Source organism: Caretta caretta, chromosome 5 (genome assembly GCF_965140235.1).
Source record: "Caretta caretta isolate rCarCar2 chromosome 5, rCarCar1.hap1, whole genome shotgun sequence".
NCBI classification, from domain to species: Eukaryota; Metazoa; Chordata; order Testudines; family Cheloniidae; genus Caretta; species Caretta caretta.
Window position 1 is genome coordinate 61,808,010 of NC_134210.1, and position 16,930 is coordinate 61,824,939.

At 40.3% G+C, this 16,930-nt stretch overlaps 1 protein-coding gene across 11 annotated transcripts in view; it reads left to right on the forward strand.

Annotated features, from left to right (window-relative positions):
* Positions 1-16,930, forward strand: part of FAM81B (family with sequence similarity 81 member B) — a 98,627-nt gene that overhangs the window by 47,635 nt on the left and 34,062 nt on the right. For 2 of the 11 annotated variants that reach the window (XM_048850609.2, XM_048850614.2), the window contains 3 exons: positions 4,004-4,139; positions 9,474-9,663; positions 12,445-14,940. The exons of 6 other annotated variants lie outside the window; for them this stretch is intronic. In XM_048850609.2, coding sequence (XP_048706566.2) covers positions 4,004-4,139; positions 9,474-9,663; positions 12,445-12,578 — 460 coding nt within the window. In that variant the 3' untranslated portion in view covers positions 12,579-14,940. Of the gene's footprint in view, positions 1-4,003; positions 4,140-9,473; positions 9,664-10,258; positions 10,924-12,444; positions 14,941-16,930 lie in introns of those variants that run through there. 3 more of the 11 variants (XM_048850613.2, XM_048850611.2, XM_048850610.2) reach the window with 2 other exon arrangements.

Sequence of the window (16,930 nt, forward strand, 5' to 3'; positions counted from 1 at the left end):
CTTTAGGTCTGGCAGACACTGTAGCTATGCTAGGGCATCAGGAAATATATGCTGGTCATGATCACCTGCACCTAGGCAACCATCAGTTTTTAGTGGAGTGACCAATTCAGCTTTATCGATCAGAATGAGGTCTACTATAGAATTACCCCCACCTTGCTTACAATACTTTGTGTTAAAATAAATTCTCACATTTTTCTTTCTACACCTTATAAAAAGATGTTTAAGGAGCTGTTCATCCTGCGTTTGTGTGGTTTGGTGGTAATGCAACCTTACCCAGTAGCCCTGTCACAGCTCTAGATGAGCTCCCCCTCCTGGACACTCACTAGACTGCTCTGAGGGGATCCAAATGCTGAATCCCTCCAGAGTCTGAATGGAGCCCAGGCACTGCCCCAGCTCGAGGTGTCTAGGCTCACACTCAGTAAGGATCCCTTACTTAACTTTCTGCGAACTGAGACCCTGCAGTCCCACTGCCTAGCCCAGTGGCTGCTCTAGCTACAAGCAAACTAGGCAACTGCCTAGGGTATCATGGCAGCCAGGCCAAACCTGAACTGTGCTGCAACCCCATGCACCAGGTCACAATGCTGCTCACTCAAATTTTACCCAGCCAGCCCCTCCCCACATCATGATGGAGAGACACTAGGCTAAACTTGAGTGAATGGCACTGCAACCTGGCACTTGGCTCCCCCAATTCTACTACAATCACTGGAAGGCTCACCACACTCCCCACCAAAAAAGTCCAATGCGCCTTTTCTAGGAGGTGGAGGGGAGTCGCACACTGAACTTTTGCCTAGAGGAGGCAGATTGTCTTGAGCAGCCTCTGGACCAATCCTTGTTACCAGTGGTGACACCTCTGGTTCCCCCATAGCTTAAACACACCTGCTAGGTTTACAGTTTGTCTTCAAGGGGCATGTGAGATGTCTACACAACAGACACTTTGCACAGGAGTCTAAAATACATTTGCTCTTACTTAACATGAGAAATTTACAGATCCAGACAAAAATAAACCCTATATGCTTCCCTCCCCTCCCCCTCCAACTCACTCAGTTTCTTTACCACTCTGGACCATTCTTTGTGCTGGTGCCAGGGTCCTCTGGGAGACCCAGGACCCTTCCCCTGCAGTGACATGACTTATCTGAACCTTAGTGCATCTCTCTCTCATTCGCTCACTCTGCAGGCCAGTTTGCTTTGATCTTGGTTGGTCCCACAGCTAAATTGCCCCCACACCCGCACTAAGAAAACACATCCATCTCTTCTCCTTGGTCCTGTGTGACTCTGAGAATTCTTCTCTCTCTCTCTCTTCTCTCCCCCACCACCCCCACCCCCGACCTTTTCAAAATGTTTGCCATCTCTTGCTTTGTCCTCTCTGGAAATTTTCTACTCTCTCCTTCACCAGCCCCCTTCAGAGAGATAGGATATGACAGGTTCTCCTAGGCTTGAACTAACCTATTGTCTCAAGATACTTCTACCTGAACAGGTAGCTAGCAATTTCTAACACCTTTTGAACCTGGTCAGGGAAGGATGTGACACAGCCCACGTCAGCAAGGATGGGAGCCACATGCACCTAGAGGTATTCAAAAATACAGTCCTTTCAAAAGAACCACTTCATATCCTTGATCAGAATTCACAACTTGTACAGGCAAATTCCCCATCTTGTGATTTCAGTTAGCGCATTGATCTGTACATATAACAGATCCTGCCCTTCTGAATTGTCAATTCTAAAGCATGTAATGGTATCTTTGACATAGAATGCCATTCTCCCCCACCATCTTCTGCCCACTCTTTCCTAAATATGAGCTTTAGCATTCCAGTCAAGTGACTCACCCACTCACTTTTCAGTAATACCAATTATATCTCCCCTCCTGACTCCCTTTAAATTGCTCAGGTTGACCACTGTACCATACTATCTGTATGATCTCAATACACTCAGTGTATTTTCTCAGGAGCAAGTAAAAACATTTCCAGGAAAAGCACTTAAGCAACACCACTTGGCAAAAAAATGTATATTATCTCCCTGATTACGATTTGCATTCCAGTGGTACCTAGGGACCCCAATTGTGTGCTAGGTTCTATAAAGCACAATGAAAATACAGTCCCTCACCCAAAGAGCTAACAGTAAAACAAGAGATAACAGGTGGATACAACAAACAGTGGGGAAGCTCAAAGAAATAGTTAGACTAGTGAAACGGTCATAGCATGCCAACTGACCAATCATTGTTGAGGTTTTTTATAGACATCATGCAGAGGAGAGCGTTTTAGGGGGGGCTTTGAAGGAGGCCAATGAGGTAGCTTAGTGGTTGTTTACAGGGATCTTTTATGTGGGAGGGCTGGCAAGGGAGGAAATGTGAAGATGCTTTTTGAAAACTTTACAAATGGATGCTGAAGAATGGCATAGTGGAGGCAAGAGTGGTGTCTCAGTAGTAATATAAAAGATGATGGGTAAGGCAGGGATAAACCATGATGGGCCTTAAAGCAGAGAAGATTAGTTTGTGTTAAAGGGGAGCCAGTGGAGGCATGCAAAGAGAGATGTTACAGAGAAACAATGAGCCAGGAAAATATTTGCAGCAGCATTTTGAATAGCTATAAGTAAGGAAAGACTGCAGGATTATGAGGAAACTTATTGCTCTTAAGTGGGCAGAGAAAATGAATGAACTGATTTTTTTCTGGTCCCTCACCACTCCTTTCTGCAAGCCTATTCATCCCTGGCTTATCGCTGACTATGGGGAAAAACTTGTAGTACAGGATTGTTATCATTTTTCTTGATAAATGGGGGGGGGGGGGCCTCCTCTTTCCAGAAAATGAGTCCATTGATATGATAGAGAAAATTGCTCAAATTTTCATTCTTGAACTTTCAGAACAATCTCTTGCAATTGTTTGTTTTTTTTTTTGTTTGTCAATAACAAAATGACCCAATGCATTATTTAAAATAGCTCTTGATAGGTGTGAGCTACAGGCAAGAACTGATGTCAAATTCCATGTATAGCAAGTCATTTACTATTGCTCTGTTCTTGTTTTCAGAATCTCAGTTACTGTTAATTACCATTATCTCTACCACCAGACTAATAACACTGTACCTGTAGCATTGTTTAAAAAAGTCTCAATTTTTTTAGGATGATATTTGAACTTTAGAATTACAAGTAAATGTGCCTTCCAGGAATGCTTTGTTATAAGCTTCTGTTTTATATTTTGACTGAGGCACAAAAGCCCAGCTGGCTTGCCCCAGAGCTGTGCACTTACTCAGTAGTACCGCTCAAATTAGAATTCCAGGAGTCAGTTTACAGGAGAACAAATATGTCAGAAATTAGCATAGAAAATATTATTTTCTAATACTCTTTAAGGTCAGGTCACCCACAAAAGCTTGGAAATTTACACTTATAACTGAAACTTGGTCCTAAAATCATCTCTGTAATATAGCTCACAATGTACATTATATCACATTTTTGCAGCATAAAAAGACCAAAGTCTAAAGCACACAGCCCCCTCTAACTAGACACTGTTCACAGCTCTGATTTCTGAGCTGTTAGCCTCAATCCCTCTCCCTCTCCCTCCCTTGTCTGCTTTCTGGACTTTATCGTCTGTCTTTTTGGAGGACTTCCAGACTCTCATACGCCCCCAAGGCAAACTGATCTCCTTGTACTCTCACAAGCTTCTATTCTGTCTTTCCATGTTTCCATTTCCAGCTCAGCCCTGACTTTGCTGCTCTTCCTGGTGCCAACAATATAGGGTATGCTCAGCCCGATACTGTAGTGACCACAACCAGTTGGATCCCTGATATGACTAGAAATGGAATAGAACCAATCCATTTCAAGAATAAATTTGATTGGAATGGGAAAATAAACTATTACACGCATTCACTTCTCCAGTCTTCTCCCCCAGATGACAACGTGCATCAGAACTAAGCCAGCCTGGCTTGTTGTTAACAATTTACTCGAGTGACTAAGGTTTTCACATAATATTGACTAAAACTCAGATATATTGCTAAAAGATTAAACCTTCTTAATATTAGGGTGAATAGTCTTCTAAATGACCTCCGGGATCAAATTCAGGACCAACAAAAATGGACAGAAATCCAGCTGAGGCGATCTGAACAAGAACAAGCCTACCATAAAGATCAGTTTCTTAATGCAATGAAGGAGAGACTGGTAAGATGTTTTATAATCCCAGACTGATAAAATAGTATGGATTTCTAGACCTTTCAGACTGATTACAAGAGAAACCCCAAAGATTTGATTCCATAAAAATTTCCAGAGATGCAAAGTCAAAACCCTTAAGCCCCAGAAGCACAACTCTGTCAGTAAAATGACCAAAGAATGGAAATGGACTGGTAATGCAATATAAAATCTTTAGTCTCTATGTTGTCAATTCCAAATCCATCTCACGGTGGTACTGCCCAAAAGCTACCATCTGACTGTTCAATGGTCTCTGTGCTTGGTGCTCTAAGTCTATTTTTCCATTGGACAGTTGTCCACATCACAAAAACCACTACCACATTTGGCATCCTCAGACATTCTCATCAGAGAAACCAAGGACTGAGTGCCTAAGAGCATTCTACACATGTGGTACCTGACAGCCAGAGCTGAGATACGTGGCTGGATCAAAATGGAGAAGCTCATGCTGTTCCCATCCATGCTGAAACTGTGCTATGAATAAACAGAGGACTCCAGCTGTCTCATACTTGCCCCTTCAATGATCATTGTATTCAGACAAAGCATTTTAGAAAATTAAACACAAATAAAAGGTGGGCCACATCCACCATATTATTCTTTAACATTCCTTCCTCTCCATCATCTTAGAAATAGCTGAAGAACTTCAGTGTTTAAAGCTTCAAAATGGTTCGGTAGAACAAACAAATTCTTCCACCTGAAGTCTGGCAAAATATTTTTCCTGAAATCACACTTTTCAGCAGAGCCCCAGGAAGACACGAGGCAAGGGGGAGGAAACAGGGTAGATTGAAGAATGCAGGGAGGATTAAAGGAGTGTGAAACTAAAAGGGAGAGAAAGGGGTGCAGAGTGGAGAATATGAAAGATGAGTAAAGAGGTAGAACAGATGCAGATAAGAGAAGGCTTGCAGGAGTGATAGTAGAATTCCTGGTAATGCAGTACTCCACAAATCAATTTTTCATTTTGTGTAATTGGGCTCAGTACATTCAAAATTACTGCCAAGATATACAATAGACAATGTCCTTCTATGAACTAGAATATTCACCTGAAAACTAATGCAGTACATTTTATATTTGCTATTCCTTTAACTCTGGATACTGTGGGCCCCCAGCATGGATTGAGACATAGTTCACCCAACCATACCAGAACTCTCCTATCAATAGTAAACAGCCCACAGTTCAAAGTACCAAAATTCACATCCTGAACTTACACACTTTCACTTTCACTTTGAGCTCAGGCACCAAAGGTCTAGAGCCACTGTGATTTGTGTAAGGCACTGAAGCATTCTTCAGTATTAGTGCTTAGCTTCAGAAAATCCCTGTTCTCAGGGTCTGGAAATGAAGGTTTATTTTGTTGGACTGATGAATCAAACTTCGAGCATAATACAGCTGGAAGGATGTTAAGGATTCTTTCTTTGCATCCCAAGAACATTCCTGGAGAGAATGCAATATATTTAGCAAACTTCTTCCTTTGGTTCTTACAAACACAAGTCTCAAAGATTGCTAGTGCACATTAAAAATCACATACATGATTTATAGGATGTACAAAATTTGTCTCTACAGAATTTCATAAACATGTTTCAGTTCAAAACCTCCAGCTTACCAAATCTTAAATTTCATAGGAATTAGGGCTGTCAGGCAGTTTAAAAAAAAATCATGATTAATCGTGCAATTAAAAAGATTCATCGCACTGGTAAAAAATAATAGAATACCATTTATATAAATATTTTTGGATGTTTTCCACATTTGCAAATATATTGACTTCAATTACAACACAGAATACAAACCGTACAGTGCTCACTTTATATTTTGATTATAAATATTTGCACTGTAAAAATATTTCAGTTCACTTAATACAGGTATTTTAGTGCAATCTCTTTATCATGAAATTTGAACTTACAAATGTAGGCTCTAAAGATTTTTATATTTTTGAGTGCAGTTATTTTTTGTACATAATTCTACAAGTCCACTCAGACTTCTTGTTCAGCCAATCATTTTGACAAATAAGTTTGGTTACAATTTGCAGTAGATAATGCTGCCTGCTTCTTGAGAACAGGCATTCACATGGCACTATTGTAGATGGTGTTGCAAGATATTTACATGCCAGATGTGCTAAAGAGTCATATGTCCCTTCATGCTTCAACCATCATTCCAGAGGACATGTCCATACTGATGTCAGGTTCTACTCGATAATGATCCAGAGCAGTGCAGACAATGCATTTTCATTTTCATCTGAGTCAGATGCCACCAGCAGAAGGTTGATTTTTCTTTTTTGGTGGTTAAGATTCTGTAGTTTCTGCATCGGAGTGGTGTTCTTTTAAGACTTCTGAAAGCATGTGCCATACCTCATCCCTTCCAGATTTTAGAAGGCACTTCAGATTCTTAAACCTTGGGTCAAGTGCTGTAGCAATCTTTAGAAATCTCACATTGGTACCTTCTTTGTGTTTTGTCAAATCTGCAGTGAAAATGTTCTTAAAACGAACAACAGGCTCGGTCAACACCCACGACTGCTGTAATATGAAATATATAGCAGAATGCGGGTAAAACACAGAGCAGGAGACATACAATTCTCCCTCAAGGAGTTTAGTCACAAGTTTGTTTAATGCATTATATTTTTAACAAGCATCATCAGCATGGAAGAATGTCCTCTGGAATGGTGCCCAAAACATGAAGGCGCATAGGAACGTTTAGCATATCTGGCACTTAAATACCTTGTAATGCTGGCTACAAAAGTGCTATGTGAATGTTTGTCTGTTCTCGCTTTCAGGTGACATTGTAAATAAGAAGAGGACAGCATTATCTCCTGTAAATGTAAACAAATTTGTTTGTCTTAGCAATTGGCTGAACAAGAAGTAGAACTGAGTGGACTTGTAGGCTCTAAAATTTTGCATTGTTTTGTTTTTGAATGAAGTTATGTAACAACAAAAAATCTACATTTGTAAGTTGCACTTTCACAATAAAGAGATTGCACTAAGGTACTTGCATGAGGTGAATTGAAAAATACTATTTCTTTTATCATTTTTTACAGTGCAAATATTTGTAATAAAAATAATATAAAGTGAGCACTGAACACTTGAATTCCATGTTGTAATTGAAAGCAATATATTTGAAAAATTAATAAATTTTGGTGGGTATTTAACAGTGCAATTAAAACTGAAATTAATCACTATTAATTTTTAATCACAATTTTTGAGTTAATCATGTGATTTAACTATAATTAATCGACAGCCCTAATAGGAATAATTGGGAATTGATACTTGAGTAATACATTTTAATTAGTTCTTTTAAAGCTCGGAAAGCTTTTTCTGGTCTTTTGATAAATACACTACATCCTGCTGCAGGGTTCAACATCAAATACATTATTATGATTTGCAGCAGCAGCAGGTATGATCTTGGGTGTGGCAGAGGACATAGCACTGAGTTCCAAACAAAACTCCTATGAAAATGTCCTTGAATTTGAATCCTGAACAAAATGCTTCTATAACTTAGTCTATCCAATCATCTACTGTACTGAATAAATCAAATTTATTTACTATTGATGATACAGTGCAATAGAGAAGACACTAAAAATATTATTTCCAGCCCTATAAAACACAGCAGCTTTTTTCTCTGTAGAGAGATTGTATGAAAGTTGTGCCAAAACATAGTCAACATTAGCCTGAGCTTGCAGCACTACTTTTGAATAGAAGAAATAGGACAGAGCATAGTTTCTCTCTCTGGAGTAGCCAAACTGTCCGGTGGTGGTGGTTGTTTCATGAAAACACAGCTGGAAATGCAGTTGTCTGGGTGGGACTTCGAGGAATCTTCAAAGCAGAACCTCAGAGGGAACAGCAGTGTGTAGCAGGCGATGGAGTGTTCAAAGCTACTCACGAAAGTTCGGATCATATCTTTGGGGGGGTACTTGACGCCAATCAGGATCAGGCCGTAACTGCTAAGCCAACTATTACATCCCGTTGTCCAGGCTCTACATATTTTGAAACAGAGAGGGTACAATTGCTTACTCATCACTTATGTGACATACAGAAGCTGTATGAACATGAGCACAGATTAGGCTCGAAGTTTACATGCGATGGGATGGAACTGTTTAATGAGTGCAGAACAGCCGTAGGTTATTCTGGGAGATGACTCACTTCATCAGCCACCTGTACATAATTTCAATATTTGTACATGCAAAGTTTAGTGTATTGGTTTAAACAAACTCTGGTTAGGTTTCAACAACACTGCTGTTTGTAAACATTTTATTTTTGAGGCAAAGCCTGCCACTGCCTCTGCAGGGTCCCCTGGGAGCAGAACTATGCCATTCTGCTGTGTAAGACCAGGGGATGCTGACCATAGCGTGACACAGCTCTGAGCCACAAGGCTCCCTGTACTGCAGTGTGCAGAGCAAGGGGGAGGTGGCAGAGGGTAGCCACAAAACCCCTCCCTTCATGCCCCCCAGGAGCTGTGTAATAGCCTTCAGAGGCTACTGCAGCCAGTAGGCTTATGTGTGGGAAAGGATTTCTCTCCAGCCCCTAACTGCACATCTACTTCAGCTCTAGACTGGCTACTCATGCTGGGCTCTGGATTTGTTCCTTAATGTTTAACACTTTGGGCTAGGAAGTTTCATGTGAGAGAAGCACAGTAACAGAAAGCTGCAGGGGAGTGTGAATTCCAAGGTGAATCATGGACTAAATCGCTGTTTGTTTGTTTTTTTAAATGCCCCGCACCAGCCTCCATTCCACCCTGTCTCACCCCCTGAATCTCAGGGGGAGGGTTGGAGGACATCCTGCATGGGTATAAGGCTCCAGCAACATTTATTTAGTTAATATTATAATGTCTATGTGGATTTCAAAGGTAAAGAAAACTGCCTCTTGGCTGGCCAGCCTGAGTTAAACCAGTTTTCTGGTGAGCAATGTAATCCTCTGAGGCCCTCTCAACACTGATGGACACATGCAGGGCATGTGTCCAACTACACATACCCGAGTAAGGCTCTGACAGTGGGCAAAAGCTCCAGCAGTGTGGAGCTGTCAGAGCCTTTCCCCACTGCCAAAGCCTTTCCTTGCAGCAGGGAAAGGCTCCGGCAGCAGGGAGGCAGTGGGATATTACACTGCTAAAAACAAGTGTAAACATGGGACTGTAGACTGCTATGTAGGGATATATACTTGAAGGTTCTAGTGTGTCTTTACTCACCTAAGCATTGCCTCACAGTCTACACTGCTACTTATACTCCTGTTAGGTGGGTGTTCAGTGTATGTACTCTATAGACTGCCATAAGTGTAGACCTAGCCTTATTAACTTTGGTATTTATGTGATGTTCACATGATATCTATTTAAAAGGAAGCAGCAGAAAAGAAACTGGAAGAAAACCTTCACCTCTCGCTAAAGCTAGAGAATAATAAACCACAGCAATGTGAAATGGCGCTGAGCCAGGTGACAAAATATGAAAATAAACTGCATGCAAGAATTACTAGATTTGAAAGACAGATCTGGAATGAGCTGGAGGAAATCCAGAATGAATATAGATCAGGTAAGAAGGGTTTATTTGTTATATTTGTATAGGACTGTAACATGCTTCCTAGTCAAATGGGAACAATACCAAAATATGCCTTTCTTCCTTAGTGCCATATAACTATTTTTCAAATAGTTTTTCCTCACTGCCTGTTACTGCTGACAGACATTACAATAGCCCACCACAATCCGGTACTCCAGTTTCCTTTTCCCATGGTGACACTGTCCTTTTGTAGCTTGTAGCTGGAGGCCTGAATCTGGTTTCCAAACTCTGCCTTAGGGGCTGCATCTAACAGTGAGAATCCTTTCTTCCGTCATCAGCTAATCAGGAGGCTGCAGCCTTTCTATTTGCACAAGAACCTTGTTACTGAGATCTTTGCTTGATGATGTGTAGCTGTGTATATTTTCACCTAAGGCAGCAGATAACAAGGTCCTTCTGAAGTTTCAACTTGCTACAAAGAGTGGCACAATACAAATCTGTACACTGATAATTAGATTAAACAGACAGACACACGCATACCTGTTCAGTGTTCTATGATGAATGCTAGTGACATCCACCAGTGCACTTGCAGACCAAATTCTAACCTAGTCGTGTTCTACCACGACCTTCACAGATTTGGACTTGGCTATCTCAAAGACCACCTTACCATCCACAACCTGGCATGACAGGATCTAGCAGGATGATGCAATTAGAAAATTCCTGAATTTAAAAATTCAGATGCTGAAGGATGAGCATTCTCAGCAGCAAGTCCTTGGTTGCTGAACTTCATGTCAGAGATAATCAGGCTAAACCCAAATCCAGCCATCTTCAGATCAAAATGCCAAAACCCAGCTTTTCTGTAAACACTTCCCCAGTAACTCTTTCTTTCCTAACTATCTGGTGGGGATGACAAGAAATAAGAAGAGCAAGAAGAACAGGTATGGAGAAACACAAGAAGAAAGAGCACTTTCTTTGTAATTTTAATGCCGTCTCAATAGCTGCTGTTGATGCTTATACACTGCTGAGACAGTATAAAAGCCAAGATATCTTGGAAATGTCTGAAATATGAGAAATCTGTTTGGATTTTTTATAACTTTAAATACTCTGCAATTACTTGCTTAAATCATATCTGAAGAGCGGCGCTGATCAAATGAACTCCATATTAAACAACACTTTCAAAAGCAAAAAAAAAAAGTGACCGTCTGTCATGCTACCAAGTAGATACTTTATTTTTAAAAAGAGGACGGTTGGCTGGAAACTATGGTTAAGATGTTAATTAGCAAGAAAATCAAGCATCTATTCTGACAAATTTACAAACTAATCCTCTCTGACGTTTGCCCATTTGAGAGAGCCTGTAATTTGCAAACAGGGATGGATAAATCTAATTGTTCAAAACCTTCCAGTCTCTGGTTAGCCACATTACAATGAAATGTTGATAAACTTCCAAGCATACCAGCTTTTTTTAAAAATCTATTTCAGAATTGATAGAACCTATCAACTCTAACCTCTTTCTTTACATATTTACTTGGGATAAGGGGAAGCTCAGATACTACTGTTATGAGGGCCTTCTATATACCTATCTCAAAAATGCATGTATGATTTCCATCAAAACTGTCTTTTTATTCTTAGTGATACCATATAGTGTATTAGAAAGTAGTGACTACTTCCAAGACTCGCTCTCCTTCAGAATTGTTCTCAGTGTTGGATTTCTTGGCATGAACTCCACTACCTGGAGGGGACACACCAAAGCTAAAAGTTTAGCATCCAGTTGCTTGAAATGAAATAATTTTATGTATCCCGACTGGAACTATAGTCACTGTCTGACATTGCCACCTATTAACAGGTGATGAGTTGTCTGAGTCAGACACCAGCCCTCCAGCAACCCTGTCTGTGATGGAGCACACCCCCATCCCAATCAGGAGAAGGCTAATGAGCTCCTTTGGGCTCAATTCATATCAAATAGACACACCTACACAGCCTGCTGTGGCAGTTGGAGAAAGCAAGCTTAAAAAGGACAGCGGGTCACAGGAAGGGGTGGCAACCAGGAGGGAAGGAGCTGCACCTCGCAAGGAGCTGAAAGGGAAACAGCTGACAAACTTCTGCTGCCCCAAGCCTTATCACAACCCCAAAAGACTTTAGAAAGAGGGAAAGGGCTTTGAAGCTACCTGAGGGTGAGCCCTGAGAAAGGCTCTGCCTACTTTACAGTGTTGCTGGCTAAAACTATCATATTAGGTTCTACGTTGGCAACTGATAGCATGTGGGATGATACTCCGCTCCCTTGACTTCAAGGAGAGGCTCTGGGCAAGTGCAGGGATCTCTTGCCATGTTGTCACTTGCAGGAGCAATGCCTCCAAGGGTATGTAAATGTAATTAGAGAATTTCATGAGTCCAAAAGTAAGGATTATAGACTTACAACTCAGTTACTGGATAAACAGTGCATTAGTCATGCTTTTAACAGTGAAACTGCACAACTGGTAAAAGGTAACTTCAATACAAGCAGGACTTCATTTTTGGTTTTTTGGACATCGTATAGAATTCAATTTTCACAGCCAATAAATGTGATACAAGTTCCAGTAATATTGCTATAATTTTGGGAGCACTACCAGTTGTTTGGTGCTGCCCAGTATGCACGAAGACATGATTCCAATACCAAGGAGGTTATCATTTAAAATGCTAAAGCATCTCCATGACATGCAATAAAACAGCTTAGATAGTTAGAATGGCCTGAATGGATTTTAGATTAAATGGTAGCTAATTACTGCAAGGTTGCATAAAAACCTTTGACCATAATTTAACTAAATATACCTATTTTTACACCAGGATTTCAGTCCATTCATGAAGCTCTCAACTCACTCCAACGAATACAGATGACAAAACTGAAACTAGAAAAAAAGAAATTCCAGAAAGACATAAAAAAAATACAATGCAAGGTAACTGAACTTCAGGAAGAGTGAAGTTTTTTCAGCATTTGCCATTGTTCTCTCATCTTAACAGGACTGTTGGCTTAAAAACTGAAACAAAGAAAACCTCATGTCTCCATAGCATGTTACTGCTCTGCTTAAATCATATTTTATAGTAGAACCTTCATGATCTAGTGCAACACTAAAGAAAATCAGTTTTGGTGATTTTTGTCTTGTTTTAATATGTTGAAGCAAGGTCAGTGTGACAAGAAAATAAAGATTAAGGACTGACAAATTTGAAAGGGATATTTCACAAAACATTAGCTCTTATTTTGGGATTTTTAGGATCTACCTCTCCATTTAGTGCCCTGAAATTCTTAAGCATAACAAGCCCAGTTCTGGTCTAAATTATACTTGTTTTACACTACTGCAACTAAAATCAAAATTGGGCCTAATAAATTCTCCTAGTACTGCTCTATGTATATACTTAAGTCCATTAATATTCAATGGCAGTTGAAGGAAGAATAGCAATCCTTGCCTCAGTCTCTCTAGAATATAGCAGAACATTTGGTGCGGTGTAATTCGGGTTCGAGATGAAGAGAAGTTGAGTCATTCAATGCAGCTAAGGAAACTGGTGCAAGTGATCGATCAAAGGCAAGATGATGATTTTTGCATTATCAGAAATATGGTATCTATTTCCAAGCTGCTTTTCTGGTTCCTGGAAAGAAGGTGATGGTTATACCTAGCTTCTTGATCATTAAAGTGGGTAAAATAAAATCTTAAACACCTTTTTATCTGCTTCAACTTTAAAAAAGGGAACAACCCTGAAATAAGTTTACCTGGTAATTCAGGTTCCAGGATTCTGAGGCACTAGTACACACTAAATTTCAGTCCACTGACATCGGAGACAATTTTGCCAGGGTGGGGGAGGGAAAATGACCACAATGCAATTGTGGTAGATACTCTGTACTACAACTGATAAATTCATTGTCTCTGAGCCTCTCTCCAGCAAATCAAATGGGATAGAACTCCGATAATCCTAGTGGCTCTGGTTTTCCATGTTTGTCTAGGACAGTACTCAGGGAAAAGTTCCTCAGGCAGGGGCCCTGCATAGCCTCTTTAACAGCATGGTTGATGAATGGGCCTCAGTACAGATAACAGGAGACTCCAATTCAGTAACAAATATACTTTTCTCGCTGCAAGGAAACCTTCCTTTTCTATGGTATATGCAAAAAAATAGACTCACAACAGGAAATGGTGTAAAGACAAATAGTGACCAATGTCAAATGAATTCCTTCTGTGTTTCAATTTTGGTACGTTTGACTCACATTGGGCCTTGCAGGTAGCACTCTTATGAGACAGGTGTCTGCACTTAACACTTTGCTGCTCCCATCTTGGCAACCCTTTAATAGCACATCACTCTGTGTCACACATATTCAGGGAATAGCAGAAAATCTATAGTGCCACCTGCAATCCTAATATACTTCTACAGACCCTTGCCCAGCTGTCTTCTGAACTCATCCTATAGGGCTCACATTAGTCCCTGCCTATGAAGGTGACACTACTAGGTGCCATAACATTACTTGTATAAGCCATGAAGTTATGGCAAAATATAGGGCCACTGAGGAATTTATTCCAAAGTAGCACAGTATGCCTCAGATGTTTGGATGGATCCAGAGCATCCTACAGAGAGCCTAAACCTGACACAAGGGGAAGACCACAGTTGCAGGTGTGCAGACTGGCTGGGGAAGGCTCCTTTTCCCCTCTATGCCCTCCTTTGGACAAGATTACTCTTGCCTTCATGCTACAGCACAAAGTATTGATTTGCATGATTACATTGCAAGTTTGAGACATTTAGAATTAAAATTTCATGTGAAATAAACATGCTAGATGAGCTTCACTACTGCTATTGCTGATTGGGCAGTTTTTGTGCAAAAAGACATGATCAAAAGCCTTCTTTTCCGCATGATGCAATTTATACTCCGCTTCACAGCCAGCCAAAGGTTCATGGCTGGTCGCAGCTTTTCCTCATTGGCTGGCTTTGTGGAAGGCATATTAGTCTGGCCAGATGGCAAGGCAGATAACAGAATTCAAGGCCCAATCTTGGAAGTTCACATCCAAGAAAAATGTAGGGCTGGGCCTTATGCTTTTTTTTAAAAAAAGAAAGAGTTTGGTCTAAAATGTTATTTACATAGCATTAAGCCAAAAGAGAGATTCCAAAGCTATAGGCAGCGCAGAGTACTTTGGAGTGTCAGATAACCATAACCCTATTTGCAGGACAGGTGGAATTATTTGTTACTATTGTTTTTTTCCAATCAAAACTGTTTGTATTGGTTATAAGGCTGTTCCTATCCTTCACAAATGCTTTGCTTTCATTTAAACTATACAGAATACCTAAATATATTAGATCAGTGTGCTGGTCATGTTTTGTGATTTAATTATGTGTGAAACAATGCTTGAATAAGAAAATCCTATTTGGTGAAAGGATTATTGAGGGGCAATATGCTTTCCACCTCTAAGTAGGAGATTCACAGAGACAGCGTATACAGATTTTTTTTTTAAAAAAAAATTCTCATTAACTGATTTTATTTCATGTGTATATAAGGGACTTTAAGTATCATGGATGATATCCTGGCTCCATTGAAGTCAATGGGAGTTTTGTCTTTGACATCACCAGTGCCAGAATTTCACCCTATTTCTGCTTTAGAAGAAGGCAGTATGCACCACTACATGGCAAACCTGCCTAGGAATGAGTGGACCTGTTTTTCATTCCCATCTCTACCATTGACCTTAGCTAAGACACTTCATCACTATAGCTGTTTCCCCATCTGTAAAATTAGTAAAGGTCTTCAAGATCTACAGAAGAATGAATTGCTAAAACTTGTCCCCGTCCCCCCCCCCAGCAAACCTGGAATTCTTTTGCACAGGACACAGAGACATTTTGCATACCTTTACACCTGGAGGCTGCACACTTGCTTTGTCTTCTATTTCTTGGATTTCATGAATTTAAATTAGAGCCTTCCCTTAACAGTTTGCACATTATCTTCACTACCTACACCTTGCTTTCTTTCTTCAATGTGTATAATAAATTGCTTTGGGCTATAAAATTATCTTGTCAGAAATGTCAACTAATAGTTTCTTCTAATTTGAAGGAGACAGCATTGTTACTTTGAAAGTAACTTTTGTTGTCTGATGAAATGCTAAGCACCATAGCATGCGTTGCATAGTTTTAATACATGAAGAACATCTACAATTGAGAGTTAGATGACTTATTCAGAGTGTTGTTGTAGTCATGTTTGTCCCATGACGTGAGGTAGTACCTCTTACTGGACCAACTTCTGTTGGTGAAAGAGACAAGCTTTTGAGTTAACAGAGCTCTTCTTCAGGTCTGGGAATGGTACTCAGTGTCACAGCTAAATACAAGGTGGAACAGATTGTTCTCTGGAGACCCTGGTTTTGTCTTATTATAACAATTGAACCGACTAACCCTCCTTTGTCCTATGATTGCAGAGGTGTTGCAAGAGATGGTTCAAGATGAAGTAGGCAATTAACATGTGTTAACTCCTTATGCTTAATCTGTTCCACCTTCTATTTAGCTGTGATATGGAGTACATTTCCCAGACCAGAAAAACAATGCAGCTCAAAAGTTTGTCTCTCACCAACAAAAGTTGGTCCAATAACAGTTATTACTGAAGTTATATGTTTGATAACTAATGCTAATGACAGACTGGAGACATTCATTCTCCTATTCCCCCACCCTGACATTAGAATACACATTGTCTTTAGATTTACTGGCTGAGTGAAGTAAGGTCTAACATTCAACTCAGAAGCATTTCTCTGTCTGTTTGCCTGTAATGTGATAAAACTGAAAGGAAGGGAAAGGTAGAGCCTCTCAGGAGTCTGGTTAGCAGAGCCAGCAGCTCCAACCACCTCTAGAATTATCTATAGATTAAAAAAGTGGTTGAGGGCAGACCTTTAAACACATTTCTGCATAACAGTACCTCCCAGTTGATCCTCCCAATACAATTTGAAAGTGATGATGCTGAAAGAAAACCGGATAGACAAAATAAGAACAGTGTATTGGCTGTGGGGGAAATAGGGGAAACAGAGCCTCTGGTATGGGGACACAAACACTGACCGGAAGAATGGAGGACCATGTCATGAGGGCACACAGGGACTCTGGCATAGGGGCAGGTGCAAGGGCAATGGAGAGAGCCCCTGAAAATAGGGGTGGCATACAGAAAGCTTGTGGGTGAGAAAAAAATGGAGGAATAGAAGGAGCACATTAGGCCACAATGCCCTAGTCAGAGTAATTATTAAAATCCTAAATCTGCTGATGTATAAGGTGATGAGATCATCCTACAGGATTATTGCTAAAATGACAACTGATATGAACCACAAAGGCA